Consider the following 27,276-nt stretch of genomic DNA (forward strand, 5'->3'; position numbering starts at 1 on the left):
CAGTTATGCTGATTTGATAATTAAGAAACATTTCTTATCAGTGTTAAAAACAGGTGCTACTTAATTTATTTTTATTTTTGTGAAAACCGTGGTAAATCTTTTTCAGAATTATTTCAAAAGAACAGCATTTATTTGAAATAGAAATCTTGTGTGATATTCTAAATGTCTTTACTCTAATAATGAGTCAATACATCATAAATTCTTTGTTTTTGTCTCACCCTGATTCACTTTGAAGCCCAATTTAGTCTGTTTAGGGTATTTGAAATGGTGGCCTAAATGGGCAGTTCTTGGCTAGCCTAAGCTACAGTGTGGACCAGACTACAATATAGACCATCAGGCATCAGATATTGTATTCAGTATCAGAGTGGCTGATGGGAAACAGAAAGCTGTCGGGTTAAAGGAAGCAAGAGGTTAAAATCAGCTTGATCTGGATTTCAACTTCTTAATGAAAGGAAATTTATGCGAAAAGAGTGAGCTTCGTTTAAACAGAAAAAGATACTTGGCATGGCACAGATACATTTATTTTACATAACTGGTCACAAAAAATAGTCAATACATTTTACATGCAAAGCATGAAAGTGGAAATTAACAAAAGTTGAAAAGGATGCTTTCTGAGCCCATTTTTATGTGCACCATCACATCTTTTTAAAATAATATACTATGGTATTCCTACTTTCAGTCTATTAAACATGTCAGTTTTCTCTCTGGTTGGTAACAGATGGAGATTATGGGGAGTTTGTGAATTGTTCAAACATTAGCACTGTTATGTAGATGCTCCTCCACACAGGCAAGTGAACAGTATCTATCCGTTGGTGTGCCGTCGCTTTCACAGGATCACCAGCCATACGCCCTGGTCCACACACCCTTCTTCCTGAACTCCACCGTGGATCTCAGAGACATTAATGCCGCTAAGACAAACAAGAGATACAAATCAGTCAAATGAGAGAATGTATATAAAAAGTCTATATAACAATCCTTTGCTTCTTATGATCATGCTATTAAAACAGATTAAAGAATAATCATTTCATTTGTTTAAAACAAAGCTTCTCACCTCTGGCTGTAAGTACGGCAGTCTCGGAGAAACTCGGCTTAGGAGCTTCAGTGATGCTGAACAGCCAGTCGATGAACTGATGGCATACAGAAAGAAAGAATGGAGTCAGTCTTTTTTTTTTTTTCATTTAGCAAAGCAGCACTAAATTGATCAAAAGTGATAATAGACTTTAACATTCTATTTCAAATAAACGCTGTTCGTTTGAACTTGCTATTCATCAGCGAATCCTGAAAAATTGTATCACGGTTTCCACAAAAATATTAACGGTTTTAAACTGATAATAATAAAAAATGTTTCTTGAGCAGCAAATCAGCATATTCGAATGATTTCTGAAGGATCATGTGACACTGAAGACTGGAGGAATGATGCTGAAAATTATATATTCACATAGAAAACTGTTATTTTAATCTTTTTTCTAAATATTACTTTTTACTGTATTTTTGATCAAATAAATGCAATGTTGAACAGTGGAGTAGATAGATAAACAGGAAAATATTAGCTTTATTTTTAATTACTACTGATATTGCTCATATTTAAGGTTGAGGACTGTATTTATTACAATGGTGTGTAACTCATTTGTGCAATGGACATGAATGACATCTTAAACTGTGCAAAGCAACCCATAACATCAACCAGAACTCCACATATTTAAAGGTCCCATATTATGCCCCTTTTCACAAGATGTAAAATAAGTCTCTGATGTCCCCAGAGTGTGTATGTGAAGTTTCAGCTCAAAATACCCAACAGATTATTTTTTACAGCATGTTTAAATTGTCATTTTTTGGGGCTCAGAAAAACGCGCTGTTTTAGTGTGTGCCCTTTAAATGCAAATAAGCTGCTGCTGGACGACCCAGGGGGCGGAGCTTCATGAGCTCGCGCTCAGTCTCTCAGGACAATTTCATCTCACGGAATGATGATAATATCAGAAACTCTCAGTAACGGTGTTCATTTCGAGTCGGACAATAATGCCTACGGAGTCAGAGTGCTGTATAGAGATGAAACAGGTATAGTTTAGTAGTTTAATTACGGCTATAACGTATTTGTCATCTGCTTGTATGTATCCATTATTTATTAATAGCCTACAAGTCTGCTGTCTGAATGATGATCAAACATATACTGATGAGTTTAATAAAGTTTATTGTACATCACACAAAAGATGAAGCGTCAGTTTTACTTACCGTAAGAGCTGAGTAAACACAGTAAGTTATAAGAAGTGCGCAAGTACATAAACGAATTTCGGTAGAGTTGAGGGAGCATTCCTGTGGGCGGAGGTTAGTCAAAAAACGGTTCTAGTGACGTCACTAAAGAAGGAAGTAGAGGGATGTAGTCCAAACGGCCGTTCGATGTAGGCAACTTCTGTTAAATAAAATATCTCGCTTGGCATTGAACTTTGAGCTTTATAATTTTACAGATATTATTTATACTCTAACAGCAACATTACACACTAACTAAAGTTTGAAACATGGGATCACGAAGAACGGGGCCTTTAAATAGTAAAAGGAGAGGTAAAACATGCCATGCCTTTTGTGACTGGGCCTTCCACGGCTCTTTGGCGAGGAGCTGCTTGATGCTGTGTGGGACTCCAGAGAGGCATGAGGAGACCGACAGCTCAGTGGTGGCAGGGTTGACGTACAGGCCATGAGTCAGTTCTGTTGTCTGAGAGCACTGACGCCAGGGAAACCACTGGGCCCTGATGCCAATGAGAAGCGGGGAGCAATGGTCCGCCCAGGACGCCACTGCTGCAGCAAACACACCGAGGAGGAAGTCTGTGCCCTGCAAAGACATTACGTTTAGAGTCACCTTGAAATCAGTAAAATATTGCTGCATTATAAACGATTTATCCGAGCACGTCATTCTTTGTTATTCACGTGACCTCACAATCTTTAATCAAAAAATCTTCCCCTCTCTCTTGCATCAACATCTCATCTCATCTCTGATGATGTGTTTACTGGCACGAGGGCGGGGCAACCTGTCACTCACATGAGATCGACCAATAGCAAAGCACAACCATCCGAACAATTCCCGATAGACAAAATAACTTTTTTTTTCTTGTTTGAGAAACCAGCACATAAAAAGACTTGTTTCATGCCGATTTAAAGGCAAAATATGTACGATTTTTGGATTAAAATATGCAAAATCCACTAGAACGGTGTTATATATTTTGTTGCCTTGTGTGCTTACATCATGCCAAATGTTTCCAATAATGTTTAAATCAATAAAAATCAGCAATTTTAACCAGTGTAACAGTCCGTGTCAATGTGTCGTCAAATGACGTGACGTCATATCTGCGTTACCCTTCAGTTTTACTTCCGTAGAAACCATGAAAACACAAAAGACGCTTTAATATATTATATGTTTTATTAGACCGGTGAGCAACTGTTTGGATTCCTTTATCGACAGAAAATGAATCATTGTTATAAAGCTCAACATGGTTAGTCTTATTGTTTGAATCTCTTGTTTTCTTGATTTACCGCGAGTAACATGTTTGTACTTCAGAGACACTATTCTGTCAAGTGGCTAACATAGCATAATCAGAAAGAGCTTTATTTGTAGTAAATTAGCATTTTGTCTGCCGTACACTATATTTTAAAATCAATTGCATGCCATTTAGCAACACTAGTCATTCAGCTTTTATTAATATGATATTCTAATATCGATCGAGCTTACTGCAGTGTGCAACAAGTGTCTCATAGCGAACGCACAGAGTAACTTTCAACACACTCAAATGTGTTTTTAGTATGATTGTTTTGACCAAGTAAACCAGCGTTGCGTTACCGCATAGTTTTAATCTGTCAGTGAACAGGTAGTTTCTTGTTTCCTGCAGCGGGTAACGCGTTTTATAGAGGAAATAACTGTTTATATCATTAGGCCCACAGCAAGGCAACTAAAAACACTTTCCAGATGTCAGTGACTGCTCTTCTGAGAGGCAAATCCACATACGACTGTAAAGCGGCCTAAAAGAAACCAGTGGCCAATAAATTAAAGCGAAAAGATTTTGCAGCGCAGTCATATCGCACATACCTCCATAACGTTGACACATTTAACAGAGGGAGATCCGTATGCAACGTTTCTGATGTGGCCCATTAATTCCAGTAGCCACTCCATTCGTTTCGAGACCCCTGAAAACAAACAAACATTTTACTTTCTGAAGCAACATAATGATTCGAGTTCATCAAAGTGTGGCTATTAGAAATGGAAGGTTTGGGGTCTTACTGATCTTAGACTTTTGAACGGTAGTGTGCCTTTTTACTTAAGCACTTTTTCTACTATTATATATATCAGTATTATTAGCCTACCTGTATTGGGACTAGAGGCGAACCGTGATTGGTGGAGGCCCTGCAGAAGAAGCCAGCTTATTTGTTTTTTATTCCCCACCCGGAGGATGGTACTGATGACATCATTGAGCCCGAGGAGAGGGACTCTGCCTTTAGAGGTCAGGTAGGATAGGATGAAAGCTGTTTTTTCGACATTAGCCTGTAGAGGGAGCACAAAACCAGTGTGAGGTTGTACAAATATGTTGATTTAATGTCTCTAGTCAGCGTCAGTGTACCTCTGAGCAAGCCATTTAACTTGTAAATTGGATCTGGGATGGTTGTTACATGACATGATAAATGACTCAGTTTGACGCTAACAGAACTCTTACATCCACTGCATGATGCATAACCTGGGGACACAACTTTAAGTCTTTAAAACAAAATATTATGTTCACTAAAACCCAACAAATATATATATATATATATATACAATAAATGATAATAATTATAATAGATATTGATCTATTCATTGCAATATGTATTGTTTATTAATATTTATGTAATCAAACATATCTATTTATTTCCAAATAAAGGCATCTTCATGAAGAATGAAGGCATTAAAACAAAATACAAATAAAAGGAATTAAAATGAAACGGTAGGGGGCGCTATGACACGTCGTCTGAAAGAGTGAGAAGCAGCAGCAGAAACAAGCCATAGCATATGTAAAGATACATAATATGTAAAATAGCACGACCATCAACATTAAACAGCATATAAATCAAAACCGCGTAATGTTACTGAATGAAATGTCGACCCAGGAATAGCTATAGGACTGTGCAAGCATTAGGCGTGTTGATGGACTCGATCTACTCATTCTGAATCCGGTCCGGATGTAGTTTTTAACAAAAGCACAATTCTCTCAGCTTTTTACTCAAAATGTTGCTTTTTTAAAATTAAACTTACCCACATTCAACAAGTGTGGAACAATGGATTAAGCTAGAATTAAACTTTTTTGTTTGTTTTGTTTAAAAGAAGAGGCTATTTTCTTTCATTTTTTTTGGAAAAAATGGTCAGATATTCATACAAAAAAAATATTCTTTGGGCCATTAAAATTTTGTGAAAATGATTTAAAAAAATTACGGTGTAAACTTTTTAAAAAACGCTGGGAAGGAAAGAGTTAAACATGATTATTTAAAAAAAAAAAAAGTTGAAAAATGCGGGCTTCTACTTTTAAAGGTTTATAAGTTGTTGTTTAAAATCAAGGAGAAAATTAGTGGTTTTTACTTCTAGACTGTTGCACTCTATAATTGCTGCTGACATTAGTTGTACACAGTTAAAGTCACTATTTACATGTTCATGAAAAACCAAAGGCACACACTTTATGAAATGACCCTTATGATGTGGTGTGACCGAGAAAAAGCATTTCATTTGGTTATTCAATCTTCTCTTCAATATTAACCATCTGATGTCATTTTATACGCATCTTGAGCTTGCACAGTGAAGAAATGTGTCCATTACCCTGAGGCAAGATATTGTGACTATCAACAGAATCAAAGGAATCAGATTTATAAAGTTAGAAATCACAAACATTACAGTTCTATTTTACCTCGGTGACTTTGATGATGCGGTCTACCTCAGTGTCGCTCAGTTCAGACAGACAGGAACACATCTCTTCATAGAGGTCCACCTCACCAGCCTACAGACCAACACAAAACCCCAAAAATATCACTGTACAGCAGCAGGACTGGCTAAGTGTTCAATGCTTAATCAACATGTTTGACTATAACCAGGGTTTGAAATGAACTTTTTCACTTACCAGCCAATTTGGCTACTAAATTTTTAAGTTACCGGCCATTCAGAACTTCTACTAGCCAAAAAGTAAATAAAAATATATATTTATAATATATATATATATATATATATATATATTTCTTATTCAAACAAAATCCTGTCATCCAGCCATCTCATCCCTTCCTCTTTCATCCTCATCCCTTTTACCAAAAATGTGTTTTAGGTGGACAGATCAACACAGTACAAAGAACATAAAAAATGTAGGATGTTGGAAAATAACAATGTATTTTCTGTTAACCAAATGCTTTTTAATCTTCGCCATTGTTTCAATGCAAATGAACAAGCGCGCCGTTATTTGTTGTGTAGTGACGTGTATGTTCAAGTAAGATGATGTTCATGATGACTTGCGCTAAATCTGCGCAGATTTGTCTTGTACAAATTTCCCAAGCAAACTGAGTAAAGATAATAATGAGTAACGCACCAAATGTGACCCTGGATCACAAAACCAGTCTTATGTTGCACGGGTATATTTGTGGCAATAGCCAACAAAACATTGCATGGGTCAAAATTATAGATTTTTCTTTTATGCCAAAAATCATTAGGATATTAAGTAAAGATCATGTTCCATGAAGATATTTTGTAAATTTCCCACCTTAAATATATAAAACATTTATTTTTGTGAGTGAATGCAGCACTATCGCCAATAGAAAAGGACAATTTTAAAGGCGATTTTCTCAATATTTCGATTTTTCTGTACCCTCAGATTCCAGATTTTCAAATAGTTGTATCTCGGCCGAATATTGTCCTATCCTAACAAACCATACATCAATGGAAAGATTATGTATTCAGCTTTCAAATGATGTATAAATCTCAAAAAATCGTGGTCCAGGGTCACAAATTGGCTAGTGATTTGACAGCGTTACCCGCCACAGTTAATTTTTACCCAGATTTGACGTGTTGGCGGGTGTTCATTTCAAACCCTGACTATAACACATCTTCCATTAAGGTTGTGACACACCAAGCCAACGTAAAAGAACTAGAATTGACGAAAGCTGACAATGTTGTTGCTTCATGTCGGCCGCGTCTCGGCCAAAAAGATGCGCTTGAACACACCGCTAAGACTGTAGGCGACTGCTAACTAGCTTGTGCGTTCTGCGTCTGCGTGTAATGCCTGGTTCAGATTACACGATTTTAGCCCGATTTTGGCACGATTTTTATAATCTCCTTAGTAGCTTTTTTTAAAAGAATATTTTCTTCATAATTATTTGTTTTCAAATTCATGAAAGTCGAAAAAGACTTTCTATCTACAAAAGAGATAATCTTCAGTTCACCGTGCTTACGGTAGTCTTGTCCACGACATGACAAGATTTTTAGGAGTCAAAATCGTGTAATCTGACACAGTGACTATCGTAACAGACAAAAAAATCGTGTAATCTGAACCAGGCATTAGGAAATAACTGTCTATATCAGCAGGTATCAACAGTCTATAAGGGTCTGATGGTGTGAAACACAATGCAAAACCTGTGCTTGGTGTGTCACGGCTTTCAGGTAACTGCCAGAACATACCGGTATATTATCAGATAGGAGGTTATAGATCTTTTCAGTGGCAGAGCACAGCGCGGTCCAGCAGTTTTGGGGCGGGTTGGGGACCGCCATGGCTTTGGACAGGCCGTGCAGGATGGACCGGCACAGGGGCAAGCGCTGAGCACGTGTGTCGGGCTCAAACTGCTGCACTGCCAGACTGTCCACATACACCTGCAGTTTGTCTTCAGCTACGTGCTTCATCCAGGAGCTCAGGCACTCGTACAGATGAGCCCTGGTGCGGAGCTGTGGAGGGTCCCAGGGATAGACAAGAGGCAGAGAGACATTTTCAAGCCAGAAAACCATGATGAACTACTTACAGAAAATTAGATACTAATCACTACTTCACTTTTCAGCATCCTTACAAAATACATTCCACATAACAGCTTATGAATATTACAAAAGGAAAAGTTATGGGTTTAAAGGGGCTATAAGTACGAATTGTCATGTATTATTCGCTTAAAAAACAAGACTTCCTGTGTTATCTGTGAAAGCCTGTCGACTTGATTTTCCCAGCAAAAACTAGTCCTTCACATAAAAATCAAAAAGGATGCGATGTTTATGCGTTCTCAAGAGCCTTTCTTCTGTTCAATGACACAATGCTTATACAATGTTCATGATAATGCAGAAAGAGCTATTCTGCACTGAAATGTCAATGAATGTGTCATGCAAAGAAAAGAGATTAATTCAAACTATAGATCACAAATTCAGATCTATATAGTCTATAGTCTCAAATTTCCATTATAATCATCAAACTATCATAACACTTTGACCTCATCTGTTGACATGATGCCGGTGAATTGCAGAGCTTGTGCTAACATCCACATCGCTATGATCAGATGTATATCGCTGCAAAAGTCTTGCCAACTTCTTTGTACTTCTAAGCGAAGAACAAAAAAAGGACTTTGCCGCGAGAATATCAGGGATCTCGTTCAGTCTCTTGTACGTTACGTGTGCACGAGTGTGAACACCAGCAGAGTTTCTGGCTGCAGTTCACTTAACGGCCACAGGTGTCGCTAAGAACAAGGGTTTTCTTAATTCTACATACAGCCCCCAGGAAATGTATACATTTTCTAAATAAAATAAGAGCAGAAATATGCATATGTAAAACTCACCGTCATGTAGGACTGCTTGTTTATGGCAAAAAACATCAATTTATTTATTACCATTACTCTCATTAGAAACAATGCATTTAACAACCTTATTTTTTCAGTATTTATTTATTATATTTTAACCGAGTTCCTAGAACTTGCAGATTATTATGTTTTATTTTATTATTTAAATGTATGTATGTATGTATGTATGTATATATATATATATATATATATATATATATATATATATATATATACACACACACACATACATACATACAGTATACACACACACACAGTTTACATAATATATTACATAATATAAAAAATATATATTTTTTTCAAATTACTGTATTACAACATCATACATTTCCACAAACTTTTTGAAGAACATATTAGCAGGGCTTGCACATCTAAAACTAGCTATTTATGGTATAAAAAAATAATAATCTGCATGGAGAAACCTCAAACATCTATTACACACAGAAAGAAACAAACACTCACACTGAGGCTGTGAACCAGGGGAGGCACAAGCCAGATGCCGAGGAAGAGCGAGGCACTCTGGGAGGACTGGGCCTGACTGGCAGCCAACTCTAAACACTGATGCTGCACCTCCTCACCTGCACACGGGAGAACACTTCAAAATCATTTCTCACCAGGCATTTCCTATAAAACACTAATTCAAGATGATGACGAAGAGGAAGCTGACCGAAGCCGAGTCTCATCAGCGGAGAGAGGATGGCACTCCAGTTGACTGGAGGATACTGGAAGCTTCCACCAACCGAGCCTAAAGCTGCCAGAACCGTCTTCACCAGGAGTGGAGCGGTGAACTCAGGCCCTGGACAAAGTCACAGCATTAGTATTTAACAGAGAGCTTTTTTTATTAGACAGCATTAGACAGAGTGTTACCTTTCCTTCCAGCTTCAGTGATGAAGTCTACACTCGCTCGGATGACACTCTTCTCTGGGAGATAACCAAAGTCCTGAGGAACTGTTCAAGAGACGTGGAGAAGTACGTTTTATTGCTCTTCTTCCATTTATACACTATACATTTGTTTGTGTTTTGTTATTTTTATTATTTAGCTATTATTATTTAGTGGTAGTAGTAGACTGAACATTTTAAATTTTAGATGTATTTTATTATTATTATGAACAAAAATAATGCCATTGATAATTAAAAAAAAATTACTTTTACTTTTTACATTTTATTACAAGTATCAACAACAACAACAACAACAACAACAGTATTAATACACATTTAAAAAAAAACTCAGATGACTAGGTTATTGTGAATAACTGTAGTCTCACCTGCGGTTCGACTGTGGCTGCTGCACATCTGGGCCAGATGCAGGTGTCCCAGCAGACATGCTCCGTTAGACTGCAGACCTATTGTCCCTGAGAAGGTGATGATCTAGTGCAGAGGAAGGCATGAGAACTTAACATCAATCAAACCACTGTTTCACTTCCAGTATATACATTTTCATGAATGCCAAATGCATGAATTCTAACCTGTGTGAGGGCTCGGATGACCTCGTTCAGTCTGCCCTGCTGTTGTGAGGACTCCTCTGTTTCACTCTTCAACTGACGGAGATAAAAACACACTTTCTGAAGGTCAAAGACTTCAAGGGCACAGTATAAGCCTACGTCAAACTCAAACTAACCAGTTGCAACAAATAAAAGTGAATTGAAAGTGTTTTAACACTCAAGCATTTTAACTACACAACTGTTCACAGGGTTCGTACGGATACTGTAAAATACTATTCCAGGACTTTCAAAGCACTGCTTTTTTGGTTATCAAGGACTACAATCAGAGATCTCACTTATCAAACAACATCTCTATTATCTTTCAAATTCTAAAAAAGCTAGTTTCCTTATTCAAACTGATTTAGAATTTATGAATATATGATATTAATTATACCTGAAGAATGAAAGCTGTATCATATACTTGGATATTCATTAACAATATCACGCTCATAGCCATGCGAAATGGCTCTATATCAGTCCGGCTTCGGCGTTAATTTTGCTTGAAAAGATAAATTCCCTAATTTCACATATATTAATTGTCTTTAAAAAAATGTAAGCACTTTTCAAGTACCTTTTCATGAAAATGGCTGTTTTCAAGGGTTTTCCAGGACTTAACTTTAAAAAATTCAAGTACTTCAAGCACTGTAAGCAACTTGTACGAACCCTGTGTTCAAAAGTTTGGGGTCAGTAAGATTTGTTTAAGCACCAATGCACAAAATCAGCATATTTTTTTAAGCACCATATCAGCATATTAGACTGATTTCTAGAGTGCCCTCATGTTGCCCACTGCTGTTACTGCCGTACTATTTCCCCAGCAGTAGTTAACTTTCTGAGGTTGATCCGCTTACATGTACGTGCAAAAAGTTACTAAACAGAGTCGAAAAAAAGCAATTAGTTAGTTAAATATATCTTGTTAGCTAGTACCACTGGGGTGGGGTGTGGTGTGGTGTGGTGTGGTGGGGTGGGGTGGGGTGGGGGATGCTACATTCAAGATTTGATTCGAGAAGGAATCAACTGATGTGGGAGTTTGAATTCGCTGAAAGTGTTTGTTCAGTGACTTTTAAGTCTTTAAGTAACACAAATCTTTTCATCTGTGGGGCGGCAGAGTAATCCGAGACATTCACAAGGCCCCGATTCACACTGAGAGAAAAAATCCTTGCAGACCGCTGTCAAGTCCCACCGTTTCTATAGCGACACTTCCTGGCTACCTTCCAAGTATGGTGGCATTTGCATTTAAAAAGGCGAGACAGCATTTGCTCTCTCTCTCTCTCTCTCTCTCTCTCTATGTGTGTGTGTGTAAGTGTCTGGTAAGTGGGTGGGCACGGAGGAGTGTAATTTGCCACACAAAGACCAGCCTGGCACAGGTGTGGGTGAAAAAGGGCAGTGCCCATACGAGACTGGCATTTAACTAGCACCTCAACATATGATAATGGACTCAGTGTAGAATAATGTATGAGGAAAAAGAACATTCTAGCTCTAAGTAAAATAACACTGCATAGTCTTCACTGTATAAATTAAAGTCCCCCTGTAGTCAATAATTGTATCCCTTAAGACTCATGTTTGATCACCAAAATTACATATTTAAAAGTTTTTTTTCCCTGTGAAAATAATTTCATGTCTAAAAAATGTTTGATTGTAACTACACCCTTGGGTGGATGTGGGCTTCGTCCTTCACCCGGGGATGTGCACAGATAGCCATATTATCATAAAACCGCATTACTTGATTTTGGGAGGAGAGGAGAGTAGAGTGGGGTGACGAGAGAAAGGGTAAAAGATGTTAAATTACTGAATACCTTAAAACACTCAACACCCCCAAAGGATATACATTTCAAATTATAAGGTCTTTCTTTTCATTTCTTTTCTTTTCTTTTCTTTCTTTACCTTTTTTCTTTTCTCTTTTCTCCTCGTCTATTCTTATTTTTTTATTTTTTATTTTGTTTTAAAATTTTAGTTTTTTTGGTCGATCTGTGTATTTTGTAAAATTTCTGTATGTATTTCTGCAGTAAAAAAAAAATAAATAAAAATAATAATGATAATAAAAACTACATCCTTGCTTCATTTAGTATATGTGGATCAATGAATATGCGAATTAGCCCCGCCTCCACTCACTCCAGCTCTGAATATCTGATCCACTCACTCAACTTTACTGTAGTAAACACTACACAATGGCAAGTGGAAATACTGGTTTAATTCAGCCAAATATGTTTGAACTAGGGCTGTAAAGATTCCTCAATTAAAATCGAGTGCTCGATTTAAAAAAATCCCTGTGTCGAGTAACCAGCAAAATACCGGAAGTGGCGCGTTGCACGGATGAGAATCCATGAACGCATTATTAGACGCAATATATTGGTGCTGTAGAAGTAGAAGTGCTGTAGAAGTATTGCTCATTCTTAGTATATATTAATTAAGGTAGTTAACTAATGTTAACTAATGAACCTTATTGTAAAGTGTTACCTATATTTGTATTTTAAGTGATTTTAAAGGCCATTGTTCACATTTTTATCACCACAATTTTTTATCCGATTGCTCGATTAATCGATGGAATAATCAGTAGAATACTTGGTTACTAAAATTATCAATAGCTAACTGATTCAGAAGAATTGGAAGAGTGAATTATACAGGCTCGTCTACAAGTTGATGTATCAGAATGCGTTTTATGTATCGCTCTCTAAAATGTCGGACACATAACTGTAAGGGGTGTTAAAGGTGTTTGGCCAATCACAATGCACTGGGGCAGCTGGCCAATCAGAGCACTCTGGGCTATTCGGAAAGAGGGGCTTTGTAGAAATCAGAGCGTTTCAGACAGACTGAGAATAGAGGTACTGCAATAATGTACAGTATGTGAAAAATAATGCGTTTTTGAAGCATGTCAACCTATTCTATTACACCCAATAAACAAAATAAAGAACTTTTAAAACAGCATCATATGACCCCTTAAATTACCTGAATGAGAGCCGTCTCAGACCCCACTAATGCGATCAGTCCATTGAGGGCGGACAGCCTCTGCATTGTGGGACAACCCTAGAGAATGAAAAAAAAAATGACAGTTTAGTTTCTCTCTCATGAAAGCTGAGATCTAGTGTTGATGCCAGAACTTCCTAGACCAAAACGAAGATCTCAGGCAGATAAAGACTCAACCTTACATTCTGGACTTGTGCCTTAGATCAGATCCTGATTTATAGTTCATTTACTACGGCACAACAACACACTGTTTCTCATGGGTCAGGGAGACAAACTACATTTGTTTCTACACTGAATTTCTTAGTTGACCGTTTCTTTCCACTGACTTTTTTTCCCCCCAGAAGCAGCTTTGAAATGGATAATAAAGTGGTTGCACCACATAAAATGATGACCAGCAAGCCTTCATACATGCATAATGGAAAAATATGCATAACATATGGAAATAACACATTTTGAGCCCAATATGATTCTCTGAACAATAATACATCACCTCTGCCAGCAGTATCTTGGTCCAGGCGGCCAGCAGACGGGGCTGGATGTCCATAGCTTTACCATGACCAAAACAAGACAGGCCAAACACTGTCAGTCCCAACGCCAAAGCAAAGCCTGGTGTCTTAAAAACACAGAGAATAAATGCCTTAAAGTGTGACTCAAATATTTGGCTTTTAATCACTCATGCACAAAAACACATCATAAATGTATTCTTCAATACAAACCCAAACTTAGTTCTAGGATTCTTCTGACCTAGTGCCTTAGAAACAGGCAATTTCCGTTCTCACCTGTTGGCTTTCCTCCGTCAGGGAGCGAAGTGTGTTCATGCTTTCCTCAGCTTTACTGGCCTCAATAATGCCTGAGCTAAATGCTGAAACTCCAACACACGCCACAGAATAGGCCAAAACCTGAAAACGACAGAACAGACAAAAGACACAGGAAATGTTTGGATGCATTTTTTTAAAACAATTTTTTATTTATTATTTTAAAAAAATCGGCAACAACGTGTGGTCATTTGTTCAGCTTATGCAAGAACTGTTTCACGGTTCACTGATGTTGGTTAATTGGTCACCTGACATACAGGTAAACAAATAAAATGTATTTTTTAGTATTTTAATTTTATATTACTTTTATTGAAATGATTATTAGCATTTCATCAACAGCTGCCTCATGAACCCCAGGTGTTCGTGAACCTGAAAGCTTAACAAGGTTTTACCTCCTGCAACATGCGGCTCATGCTGCTGCTGTCCTGCAGCGTCTGCACGAGTCTGTCCAGCGTCAGAGACACGTGCGCACGGTCCCGCTCAGACTGACTACTGCTACTGAGAGAACTCAGGACCAAACCAACACCTAACACACAACCAGCACTGAGAAAGAGAAAGAGCAAACAAAGGTTTAAGAGTGTATTAAGTAAAAAAAAGTAAGTACAATTTATTTATACAGCGCCTTTCACAGACTAGGTCACAAAGCGCTTTACAATAGACAATAAAACATAATAAAAAACAATACAGATACAAAACAGATACAATTTCAATATATAAAAGAACAAAGATTACCCAAAAGCTAACCTGAACAAATGAGTCTTCACTTGTCCCCTAAAACTGTCCACATTCTCAGCAAACCTAATACTGGTTGGCAAAGCATTCCATAGTCTGGGTGCCATAGCGGCGAAGGCTTTAAGAGTGTATTAGTGTACAGGGGGGGGGGATAAAGAGTATACAACTAATAATAATAATAATAATAATAATAATAAAAATGATATATATTAATTATAAAATTATAATTAAATGTAAAATTAAAATTAAGAAAGCTTTTGCAACATAATAAATGTTTTTACTGTCACCTTTGACCAATTCAATGCATCCTTGCTGAATAAAATTATTAATTTATTTAATTTATTTCCAAAAAAAAAAAAAAACTCTTACTGACTCCAAAATTTTGAACGGTAGTGATGTTACAAAAGCTTTCCATTTCAGATAAATGCTGTTTTTTTTTTTAACTTTCTATTCATCAAATAATCCTGCCTTTTTTTTTTTACTCAACTGTTTTAACTTTTCAACATTGATAATAATAATAATAATAAATGTTTCTTGAGCATCAAATCGTCAATTAGAATGATTTCTGAAGGATCATGTGACACTGAAGACTGGAGTAATGATGCTGAAAATTCAGCATTGCCAACACAGAAATAAATTGCATTTTAAAATATATTCAAATAGAAAACAGTTATTTTAAATTGTAAAAGTATTTCACAATATTACTGTTTTTTTTTTGCTGTATTTTGGATCAAATAAATGAAGCCTTGGTGAGCAGAAGAGACTTCTTTTAAAACATTAATATATATATATATGTGTGTATGTGTGTGTATATATATATATATATATATATATATATATATATATATATATATATATACACACACATATAGTCTAAAATCTAGCTATGCAACATTTTGTTAACACTAAAAACATATTAGACTAACTTGTACTCCAGGTTGGAATTGAAGCAACAAACTTCCAGTTGATCCAGATGTTTCTTCAGCAGCTCTGCCACTGACTGCCCAGATATATCACTGCAATAAACAAAGAAAACAAGTAAACATGTTAGTAAGCATTCATTAAACATGACACAGCTATTAAAAAAAATTTCATTTATAACTGGGAGTGTCTGGTGAAAAGCTCAAGTTCCGTTTTTTTGGACGTTACAAGTCTCTGTTATGGTATGACCTCACACACACCTGACTCTCTCATCATTCAGCCATGCTAGAAACATGCCCAGAGCCAGGCCGCTGTGAAACTGAACTGCCTGAGATTCGTCTGCGGTGGGCGAGTCCGGCAGTCCCGTCGCTAGAGTGTCCAGTATAGTGGGAACGCTCTCTTTGCGTGAGGTCACCAACACTGGCACCAAACAAGCTAGACCCAGAGCAGCACAGGAGCGCGCGATCACACTCGCTGTGTTCTCACCGGAGTATGAGCGCTAAAAAGTGTGTGAGACAAAAAAATAATGGCACATTTTTGCTATAATGTACAATTACAACAAGGTTTCATTTGTTAAGTAAGGCATAATGTACATTCAGCCGGTTGTTATCACAGAATAAACCCCGACAGGGTGATGAGGACCCGCTTCGTGTCAAGGTCCTGATCACCCTGTCAGGGTTTATTCTGCGATAACAACCGGCTGGATGTACATTATCCCGCTTATTACACGGCTACTCGCCACAAAGTAAATAATTAGACATGAAATATTGATCTGAGTTTAAATATTTGATTAGCTCTTTAAACGCAAAGCTTCAGCGGAGAGAGCAGTTGCTAGCAAGCGGCAAGTTCAAACTAGACGGACATTTAAGAGATACGGTACAGTCATACCACTTATTACATGGTATTTCGCCACATAAATAATTATGGGGATAAGAGATACTGATTTGAGATGAAACTGTTTTTAAATCTTATCTGTTTGTTATCTTATAATCCAACAGTGCACAAAACAATAGTCGCAAAATGGCAGCAGCTGCGTTTGTATGAAATGAGAGAGAGTCCGCGATACCGGATGACATAGGCCTGATTAAATAACTGCACACAAAATATTGATTTGACTGAGTTTTAATATTTTATTAACTCACCAAACGCAAAACTTCCACAAGGAAAAACCGCTCCTAGCAATCCCACAGATTTACATTTGTAAATCTGTAAAAATAAATCACTTCTTGAACGCCCCACCTGACAGGTTACAACTCACATGAATGAACCATGGGAAGACTTGACCTTTAGGGTTCCTGCTACTGCTTACAATGCTGAGCAGTGTGTCAGTCACCATCGACAGCCAATGAACTGTGGGAAGGGTGTCTGGACCAGCCTACGAATGGAAAAGTACAGTTTATTTGGAAGTTTTCAAGATATTTGTCATCTTTTTGCTACTGTTTTGAAAGGAGAGTAGGAAAGCCAGGACTGCATCTCACCTCACATCCACTTTCAGACTGTGTAGGAAGGTTGCTCTCGTATCTGGTTAAGACGACAGCCAGGCCACTTAGTGCTAAAATAGAGTTACCCTGAACGACCGGACTATCTCTGTCAATGGAAATGGAAAGCAAAAAAACGTTTTCATAGATTTTTACCAGAACTACAGCAGCAATGCTGATGAACAGCTATTGTTCTATTATTGATGCTGAAAACAGGACTGGAAATTTTGGTTTTCAATTACGAGCTTACAATGAATCAATAAAGCGCAGAAAAAAAGTTTCCCTAAGAGACTGCAGTGAATAAAGACCAACAGCAGATTCTGAATTTAAAGCACTGGGTTTAATAATAAAAAATATAGGAAAGAAAATAAAAATCAATGGTTTAGACTTTCAGCTTCTAAAAGAGAAACAAAAGAACAAAAATATCGGCAGCTTTAGTAGCTTACTTGGCGGCAGATTTGACCACATCAGTCAGCTGGTCTCTGACCCTGAGGAAAGACAGAATGAAAGAGAGAGATATGATTTAAAGTGCTCCACAGACTGACAGAAGAGCTTTCATCTCCTCAGGCAATGATTTAAGAGCGCAGGTATCGCTCGCACGGCTACATACAGTACAGTGGGTCCCAGAAGTCTGAGGCCACAGTAAAAATCTGGGATTCATCCAATTTAAACATGGAAATGCAGGAATATTCTGAAACATTTAGAGCAAAGAAACTTGATGACATAAAATGGACAAGAAAGATTCTAGGTGCAATTTTAAAAGGACAGATGTTCTTGCTTTCACTGAAACACCTCAAATCATACCGTTTTACACAAACTAATGGAGTTCATGAGTGCTCTCAATGTAACTTTCCAATTAATATGCTAACAAATCATGAATAAAATTGCATTAAATTAGAGAACTGCAAATAGAAGCATTTCCACTAGTGGTCTTACACTGTAAACCAGTTAAAGTGGACCTACCAGGCCTGGTACCCTTAATTTAGCGTATGCCTTGGGCGGGAATTATTTAAATGAGGAATATCGTGACGTGTTCGTTCCCAGAAGAAAACTCAAGACTACAATGGAGGCGTTTCATGGAGTTCAGAAACAGTGACACTGATATAGAGAAGAACTTTGGAGTGACTTTGTGCTTTAACTTCAATGTTCAAACAGCAACATTAAACACTAAAGACAGATGAAAATGTATAAAAGCATAATAGGACCCCTTTAAAGATTGATATAATATAAAAAAGTTTGTATTAAATTAGAAGAATGCAAAATAAAATCATTTTCACTTTCCACACTTTTTTGGACCCCACTGTAAATACTAAAAGAGTTAAAAACGCACAAATTCCCTATATGACAAAATCAGACATGTTTTCCTCATTTCCTCAAGCTTAAACCATCTTAACTTGACATCTGTCTCTGCAGGGATAAAAAGTTGTAACCCTACAATCCCAGTGTTCCCGAACCATCCAAGCCTCCCAGCATGCTTCAGGGCACGTGACCGCGTATGGACTGCCCTCAGCTCCCAGGAGAGTAATAACTGCATCACACAAAGACTGCGGAACAAACTAGAATTCGTGATGCCATGGGGAATGAAGCCTCTGGCTGCCATCTGAATATGCTATCCCATCAATCACTCATTGGCTAACAGGCTGTCAAAATGGCGTCCTAGGGATTGAGTTATGGTGTTCTGCCAGGCCGCGTGGTTATGCGATAGGGCATATTATGGCGAGAGACTGTGTGAACAATAACAGCCTATACATGCCAACCGGTTTACATTGAAAGATTATATGAATTTGTACATGCATTTGTATGCGACTTTGAAATGTCAGTCTCTGGCTTTTCAAAGCAGCTGAAAAGGCCAGAGCAATCACAATTCTACAGCTCTGGATGGTTTGACACAAACGAGATGTATAAAATAATACCCTCACATTCCTCCCTATGGTGCAAGCTCCAATTACAGTTCACTCTTAAGAGGCTTTCATTATAGTGCTGCATTCATCTTGACAGTTTCTCAAAGTGCTAAGCTTTTTGTGCTGAAAACTATGAAATATAATTCAAATAGTCAGATTTCAAGTAGTTTATGGTCAACTATGACTTGTGTGCTCGTTAGGGGTTCTTTGAGCTATTTAGTGAGAATCTGAGCTACATTTATAGCTTTATTTTAAGATAACTACAGATATGTGCAAAGTACATTTTTCTTTGTTTGCCAGCTCTATTGGCTATTGTCATGGCACAATTTCCAAACTGCCTACATAAGATGCTTAAGATCCATTTTTAATAAAAACTCTTCTAGCTAAATCTGATCTAAAAACCTTTTCAAGAGTGTGCAGAGTTTGTATGAAGTTTGTATGAATCTTACCAGAGCCAGGCATAGTGCTGTTTATACTGCAGTTCCTCTGGACTCTCTTTACCCTGTTTCTGTAGCATCTCCAGCTCTGCCTTTCGACCCTGGACAATAATTACATCTAATTTAATCTCATAAATGATGGCCATAATTATAAACGCTAGTCTTATTCTCCTATATCTGACGTGGTAGTTATACAGACACACAGAGTTACCTGGAGAGCTGCATGGAAAGCCCGGCTCATGAAGCCCCGCCAGGCCTGAGGCAAAAGCAGAGAGCGATGCCACTCAGACGGCTGGATGTTCACCTGAGAGGAACAAAAAGTATGTGACCAATATAAATTATTTAAATACATTATTTAAATACATTATGGTACTATTGTTTGCACTTCCTTTCATTGTATAGATGTTTTATTGTATTGACAAATAAATAAACATTTTTCAAAACAAATAATAATTTCTGAAATTAGAATCTAATACAAATCACCAATGACAAAATAGGGAATTACAAAAACTCAAAAATTGAACATCCAAACATTATGATAATGAAAATTTGGAAGGAAAATGTGAAAAGAATAATATCATTAATAATATAATTATACATTATTATTACATTATCATCATTTTGGGGTAAAATATAACTTTTTAAAAAGGTACCTCGTGAATAAGGGTGGCTAACATTTGTTGATAACTCCGCCCCCTGCTGACAAGGAAGCGGCTGATTGGACGTCCATCTTTGTCAGTCTGAACAGGAAGGTCATAACAGAGTAGAAGCCCAGCTGAAACCGATCAATCAAAATGCAAACTTGTTTATTTAATACATTTAACTGTACAAACAGAACTTTTTTTTACTTAAACTGTAACAAACACGCAGAAGCTAGCTATACGAATTTTAAATGTTCTTTGATCACCCACATTAGTGAGCTGAATGCATCTGTACCTGCTAAGCCAGGTTTAAGACCCGGCTGCTTGTTCTTCTCATATGTTTTCAGCATGAAGGAAGGAATTCCAGATACAGTTTTTCCCTGGTCAGAGCGCAGATTCCCCCCGCTCAGCGCTGAGTGGTACACCCCGCGGGGCATTTGGTTCATCTCCTGCCTCACAACAGCTGTTAGGAAGGTCTCAAGGGCTGCATTGAAACACAAATTTCATGAATTAAGTAGGTTAAACAATACTTTAAAAGCAGCAGTCTTTATAATAATAATAAGCCAATAATATATTCTATATTGTTTAATTTTTGTTTGTTTTTAATTTATTAAGTCAGTGTAGTCTCTGTTGTGGGCGAGTTATGCTGCATGTTTTGCTTTAAGGCAAGTACAATCGTGCAGCTTTTGGTAAAATTAAGGAAATATGGTAAAATTATATAACAGTAACTGTGAAACGATCACACATTGGGTCTACGATATGTACAAATTTAGTACATCAAATCTGTCCAAATTTCTACTAGGGATGTGCGCATTGACTAATTTGACAGTCGTTTAAAGGGGTGGTTGATTATGAATTCACTTTTCCAACTTTAGTTAGTGTGTAATGTTGCTGTTTGAGCATAAACAAAATCTGCAAAGTTACGAAGCTCAAAGTTTAAAGCAAAGGGAGATATTTGCTTTTGAAGAAATAGCTTTTTAAGGACTACAACAAACGGCTGGAAGGGACTACACCACATTCCTCCAGGGTTAGTGACATCACCAACCCTAAAATTTACATAAACCCCGCCCCCAGGAACACGAGTTATAGATTATCATGACACAAATGACTAGAAGATGACTACACATAAGCTACATAAATTCATCAACTAACCATTCAGAAATGTTGTCTACATGTTGTCACTTCTTCTTGAGTCTCTCCATCATTGCCCGACTCCGGTTTGAACATAAAAGGCTAAAAGTTTTTGAAATTTTCAGTGCGTGTCTGTGTGAGGTAATCAAAGCTGCTAAGGACACGACCTCTTGAAGCTCCGCCCTCTGTGCCGGGAGCAGCAGCTCATTTGCATTTAAAGGGAAACACACAAAAACGGTGTGTTTTTGCTCACCCTCAAAAAGTAACAATTTTAACATGCTAACATAAAATATCTGTGGGGTATTTTGAGCTAAAACTTCACATACACACTCTGGGGACATCAAAGACTTATTTTACATCTTGTGAAAAGGGCATTATACCACCCCTTTAAAGAACATTGACTACAAACAGTCTGTTAGTCACCATGATCTTATAATCATACCTGGTAAAATGGATTGCGGTGTGAGAAAAATTAGTTTGACATATGACGCCCCCGGCACTGAAATATCTTCATCCTTCTCGTTCTCATTGTCCTTCCCTTCGTCCTCCTCATCAGGCTGCTTTGGTACGGGCCTGACCTGTTAGCAAGATCACGTCACTATTACAGATATACTGTATAAATAAAAGGTAGACAGAAATAATGTGAGGACATTTTGTGACGTTCTCACCTGTTCTGGTAAGTGTAGGATGGTGTGAGATGGTTCAGGATACTCCGAGAGGGCTTTAAAACCTTGGCTTGCAACCACTGGGTCCTGATGAAGCCAAACAAGCTTTGAATATTACTGTTCACTCATCACTGGTACAGTATAAATGCAAATAAACAATTGCTACATATAAATGGATACAAAAATGGCATGACTTTTCATTGGGTGACTAGTCCGGCCCATTCCTACACAGTTCATTACCATTTGAAAATGTCAGCGCTCACCTGACTAAGAGCGTAGCCCCATAAAACACTCACTGCCTCATTTCTGAATTTCTGTAAGAAAAGGACATAGAGCCTGAAGTAATTCATCCCGTGTGTGAAATGTGGAGAGTTCAGACACTGCTCCACAATACCACACATCTAGCAATCAGAAACAGTGTTTGGTTGGTCTCGTGCCTCATATTCTTCTGTTTTGATATTTAAAGCAGGTACTAGTGCCAGAAGTTCAGCTGTGGCCTTCAGGACCAGGGGTCTGGTGTCACAGCACAGCTTAGGAGAGAGTGCCTTCCACGTGGAGCTGATATCAACTACCTGAACAGAAGAATATTCAAATGCAGGGATCAACAGTGTAAGAGCATAAAATATGCATAAAATAAAAGTATTAATTTCTTTAAAAAATAAATACATCATACAAACCCCAAACTTTTGAACATAATGTTCATACAATGTAATATATAGGTTATATATTACATTATATGAACATTATGTTCAAAAGTTTGGGGTTTGTATGATGTATTTATTTTTTAAAGAAATTAATACTTTTATTTTATGCATTTAAATTTATTAAAACGTGGCAGTAAATATATATTTTTTTTTTCCCCAAGTAAAACAATAAAAAGTTTTCTATTTCAAGTAAATGTATTTTTATTCATCAAAGAATCCTGAAAAAAATGCATCACAGTTTCCACAAAAATATTAAACTGTTTTCAACATTGAAAATAATTAGAAATGTTTCTTGAGCAGCAAATCAGCATATTAGAATGATTTCTGAAGGATCATGTGACACTAGACAGGAGTAATGATCTCATGCATCACAGGAATAAATTCAATTTTTTTAAATACAGGTAAGGCTTACATCTATGGAAACACCTAATTATATATATTTTTTTCTTTGTTTCTCCTTTTCCATGTTATAATCGTCTGTAAAAGTTATATATTGAAATTACTCTCTTAACATGCCTGTTGTTTCAATATATATATATATATATATATATATATATATATATATATATATATATATATATATATATATTAAATATTCAAATAGAAAAAAGTTATTTTAAATTGTAACAATATTTCAAATTCTGTATTTTGCTCAAATAAATGTAGTCTTGGTAGCTTAAGAGACTTCTTTCAAAAAAAAAAAAAAAAAAAATCTTACTGACCCCACCCTTTTGAACAACAGTGTATGTTTTGCATGTATTTTTATGTCTTGCAACTTTTTTTGTCAGATAATTATCTAACTAGTTAACATAGGCTAAAAAAAACAAATAATATTAAATAATATTTCTAAATAATTTCTAAAATAATTATTACAATAAAATAAACAACTATAATATAAAAACTATATGTATGTATGTATATATATATATATATATATATATATATATATATAGAGAGAGAGAGAGAGAGAGAGAGAGATTTTCAGAGTGAAAATCCTCATTGAGCCCTGAACTGATTATAATTTTCCTCTTCATAATAGGCAGGAGGGCACACAAGGGCCAGGGTAAATAAAAATACATTTTCATATTCTCTTTCATACTTCTAATAGCCATCTCTTGACTGGCACAGAAAGACTGACCTCAGCCCTACAGAGCTCCTGTAAGCCCTGCAGGGCCAGAGCAGCAGGAGTAGCCTGATCCTTCCTGGAGAACTGCAGCAGTGTGTCTCTGATGGCAGCCAGCATGTCTCCTCCGTGCTGGTACGGCCTGGGACAACATGACCGACAGAGTGAATGACACCAGTGTGGCAAAGCTCAGGGAACTTTAAATGGTCAACGGTTAGTGTGGTCTATAAGAGACCAACGTATCAGAAGCAGGGGTGGAACGCAGTTGGTCCCACGGTTCGGCACGCATGTGATTCACGGATTTGGACAGATTTTATGTACTAAATGTTTGCATATCGTAGACCCAAAGTGTGATCGTTTCACAGTTACTGTTATATAATTTTACCATATTTCCATCATTTTACCAAAAGCTGCACGATTGGACTCGTGTCTGAGTGTCAGTGTACATGCAGCATAACAGAGACTACACTGACTTAATAAAGTAAACAATACAGAATATATTATTGGCTTATCATTATTATAAAGACTGCTGCTTTTAATGTATTGTTTAAAAAGGCACGTTTCAGATAGCGTTTGAACACCGAACTGATTCCTCTTTCGTGTTTCTTTGCCCTTGAATGGACACATAAACAGAAAATTATGTCTAAATGCCCGTCTCGGCAAGTATTCTCTCATTTATGTCATAAGTGAACAGTTAGAAAAATACCGGATGTTTGTCAGTTTTTTTGGTCCGTGCAGTCGGTCTTAAAGTGACAGCACACACCTAATGTTCCTACTGTTGTCTGTCTCATTAATATTAATAAAACAACAAAATACAGCTTTAACAAACATTTAATTTCTACAGTGAACAAATAGTGTTATTTTACATTTAGGCTTAATTATTCATTTCTGTACCTGAATACTACTGTTAGACTTTGTAACTTTGTCATTTAGTATTCATCTCTGCTTGTAATTTGTGTATTTGTTCTTATTTTATTACTGACTGTTCACTTGTTTTAAATAATGAGTGAACTTTATCAGTTAAGCTAGTAGTTTTTGATGTAGTAGCTATATATGCTGTATATATATATATATATATATATATATATATATATATATATATATTTATTTATTTATTTATTTATTTTTTTTTTTTTTGCTGATCCGAAAAATGATCCGATCCGTGGCTCAAAAACCGTAAATGATCCGAACCGTGAATTTTGTGATCCGTTCCACCACTAATCAGAAGTTAGCACACTGGTTGCTTAATATGCAGCACATCACACTTGCGAAATGAACTCTAGTTTTGAGGGTTTGGACGAAGCAGACCTCTCTCTGCAGATGTCCCTGACACAAGCTGCTCTGGACAATATCTGCTCCCACTGCGTATCTTTTCCAATCACCACTGACGATTTTTCAAGCTGTGACATCAGTCTCTGCAGGTCAGGATACACACGGTCCTATACAAATGGTCAAAAGTCTATGATATACAGTATAGCAGATCATACAGATACAGATATTACAGTAGGACTGGGTACCAAAACAGATTTGCAGATTGAATCTGAATTGATAATGATTCATTTAAGAATATTTCAGTGAAAATGTTAATTTTTTTTCGAAAATACACAAATTCTTTGTGAACTAATTGTGTCAACTGTAAAATGACTAAATGAGATTGCTAAAACGCTTACAATCATTTTTTATTTAATTAATTACAGGGATCAAACCATTAAGTTATGTGCATCATTAATTCACTAATTTTTTTAGTAAAGTAAAATTATGAATTTTTATTTTTTTGTACTCAAATTACACATGCTAATAATATTATATGAAAATATTAATGGTAATTCATTATTTTGTATTAAATCATTAGATGAAACAAAAGCCAGTCAAACTTAAACATAATAATATATAAATAAATATAATGATATTTCATATTTTGCATTAAATTAGTAGACGAAACTAAAGTCTCTCAGACCTAAATACAATTATTGATAATAATATATAAAATAATATTATATTTCAAAGGATAAAATAAAATGGCAAAATCTATATATATCCATTTTAAATATGAAATAATAAAGCTTAATTTGTTTATTAACAAATTCTCTGTGAAGTAATGACATTCCTAAAATAATAAAGTTTAATTAATATAATAATCATTTTTACTTCATTAATTACAGGGCTCAAACTATTAAGTTATATGCATAATTTTATTTCACTAAATTTTTCAGTGAAATAAAATTTAGATTTAAAAAAAAAAAAGTAACTTAAATTACACACACTAATAATATTATATAAAAATATTAATTGTATAATCAGATATTACAGTAGGACTGGGTACCAAAACAGATTTGCAGATTGAATCTGAATTGATAATGATTCATTTAAGAATATTTCAGTGAAAATGTTAATTTTTCGAAAATACACAAATTCTTTGTGAACTAATTGTGTCAACTGTAAAATGACTAAATGAGATTGCTAAAACGCTTACAATCATTTTTTATTTAATTAATTACAGGGATCAAACCATTAAGTTATGTGCATCATTTTAATTCACTAATTTTTTTAGTAAAGTAAAATTATGAATTTTTATTTTTTTGTACTCAAATTACACATGCTAATAATATTATATGAAAATATTAATGGTAATTAATTATTTTGTATTCAATTATTAGACAAAACAAAAGTATCTCAGACCTAAATATAATTATATAAATTAATATATAAATATAATGATATTTAAAAGCATAAAACAAAATAGCAATATATGAATATATATATATATATATATATATATATATATATATATATATATATATATATATATATATATATATATATATATATTTTCTTATTTTTTAGATAATATATACTGTACATTTTATTTATATATATATTTTTGATATAATAATAAATAATAGTATATGGTATATGAATATAATATTTCAAAGCATAAACCAAAATGGTAAAACGGAAATACATCAATTTTAAATGCAGATTTTCAACATAAGAAATTAACAGAATCAATGCATCATGTTCTCATAGACCTGACACAACACACAAAGAACAGATCTGAATTATTTTAGCATTAACTGCACCTGTTTTTTCCATAACAGAGTTAAGAGCCGCAGAGCCACAGGCCTCAGTCTGGATGAACTGCCCAGAGTCTGGAGAACATGAAGCACCTGCGGGATACAGAACTACAAGACACGAGAGTTCAGTCAGGACACACATACACATAATGCCAAAACATAGTGATGAACAGGACTGGATATATGCAAACTTAGCTAATAGCTTAGTTTAGTTATTATATGCAACTAACTACCTCAGTGGTGTAGTCTACGTGATACGCAGGTATACGCCGTATACCCACTAGAAAAGGCCAAGGATTTGCGTATACCCACTTAAAAAAGCGTGAGGATACGTATCAACTTCGTTTTGTGTCAGAACTTTCACACTTTCATTCATAAATTCAACCTGTCTGTGTTTG

The 27,276-nt window shown here is 36.0% G+C and overlaps 1 protein-coding gene across 1 annotated transcript in view; it reads right to left on the reverse strand.

Moving 5' to 3' along the window:
- Window positions 1–499: 499 nt before the first annotated feature.
- Window positions 500–27,276, reverse strand: part of focad (focadhesin) — a 61,339-nt gene continuing 34,562 nt past the window's right edge. Inside the window, exons 13-44 of the mRNA XM_084109336.1 lie at window positions 26,885–26,986; window positions 25,113–25,243; window positions 23,820–23,946; window positions 22,415–22,549; window positions 22,241–22,291; window positions 21,981–22,064; window positions 21,755–21,890; window positions 20,477–20,665; window positions 20,194–20,315; window positions 19,752–19,844; window positions 19,553–19,641; window positions 17,649–17,690; window positions 17,203–17,311; window positions 16,983–17,099; window positions 15,985–16,223; window positions 15,730–15,819; window positions 14,464–14,614; window positions 14,036–14,155; window positions 13,747–13,869; window positions 13,239–13,316; window positions 10,281–10,352; window positions 10,080–10,182; window positions 9,682–9,762; window positions 9,482–9,610; window positions 9,277–9,392; window positions 7,664–7,924; window positions 5,913–6,002; window positions 4,348–4,525; window positions 4,073–4,170; window positions 2,573–2,824; window positions 1,052–1,127; window positions 500–908 (exon numbers count right to left, since the gene is read on the reverse strand). Of these exons, the coding sequence (XP_083965462.1) occupies window positions 835–908; window positions 1,052–1,127; window positions 2,573–2,824; window positions 4,073–4,170; window positions 4,348–4,525; window positions 5,913–6,002; window positions 7,664–7,924; window positions 9,277–9,392; window positions 9,482–9,610; window positions 9,682–9,762; window positions 10,080–10,182; window positions 10,281–10,352; window positions 13,239–13,316; window positions 13,747–13,869; window positions 14,036–14,155; window positions 14,464–14,614; window positions 15,730–15,819; window positions 15,985–16,223; window positions 16,983–17,099; window positions 17,203–17,311; window positions 17,649–17,690; window positions 19,553–19,641; window positions 19,752–19,844; window positions 20,194–20,315; window positions 20,477–20,665; window positions 21,755–21,890; window positions 21,981–22,064; window positions 22,241–22,291; window positions 22,415–22,549; window positions 23,820–23,946; window positions 25,113–25,243; window positions 26,885–26,986 (3,858 nt within the window). The 3' untranslated portion in view covers window positions 500–834. The remainder of the gene's footprint in view (window positions 909–1,051; window positions 1,128–2,572; window positions 2,825–4,072; window positions 4,171–4,347; window positions 4,526–5,912; window positions 6,003–7,663; window positions 7,925–9,276; window positions 9,393–9,481; window positions 9,611–9,681; window positions 9,763–10,079; window positions 10,183–10,280; window positions 10,353–13,238; window positions 13,317–13,746; window positions 13,870–14,035; window positions 14,156–14,463; window positions 14,615–15,729; window positions 15,820–15,984; window positions 16,224–16,982; window positions 17,100–17,202; window positions 17,312–17,648; window positions 17,691–19,552; window positions 19,642–19,751; window positions 19,845–20,193; window positions 20,316–20,476; window positions 20,666–21,754; window positions 21,891–21,980; window positions 22,065–22,240; window positions 22,292–22,414; window positions 22,550–23,819; window positions 23,947–25,112; window positions 25,244–26,884; window positions 26,987–27,276) is intronic.

Source organism: Abramis brama (genome assembly GCF_963993115.1).
Source record: "Abramis brama genome assembly, chromosome: 3".
NCBI classification, from domain to species: domain Eukaryota; kingdom Metazoa; phylum Chordata; class Actinopteri; order Cypriniformes; family Leuciscidae; genus Abramis; species Abramis brama.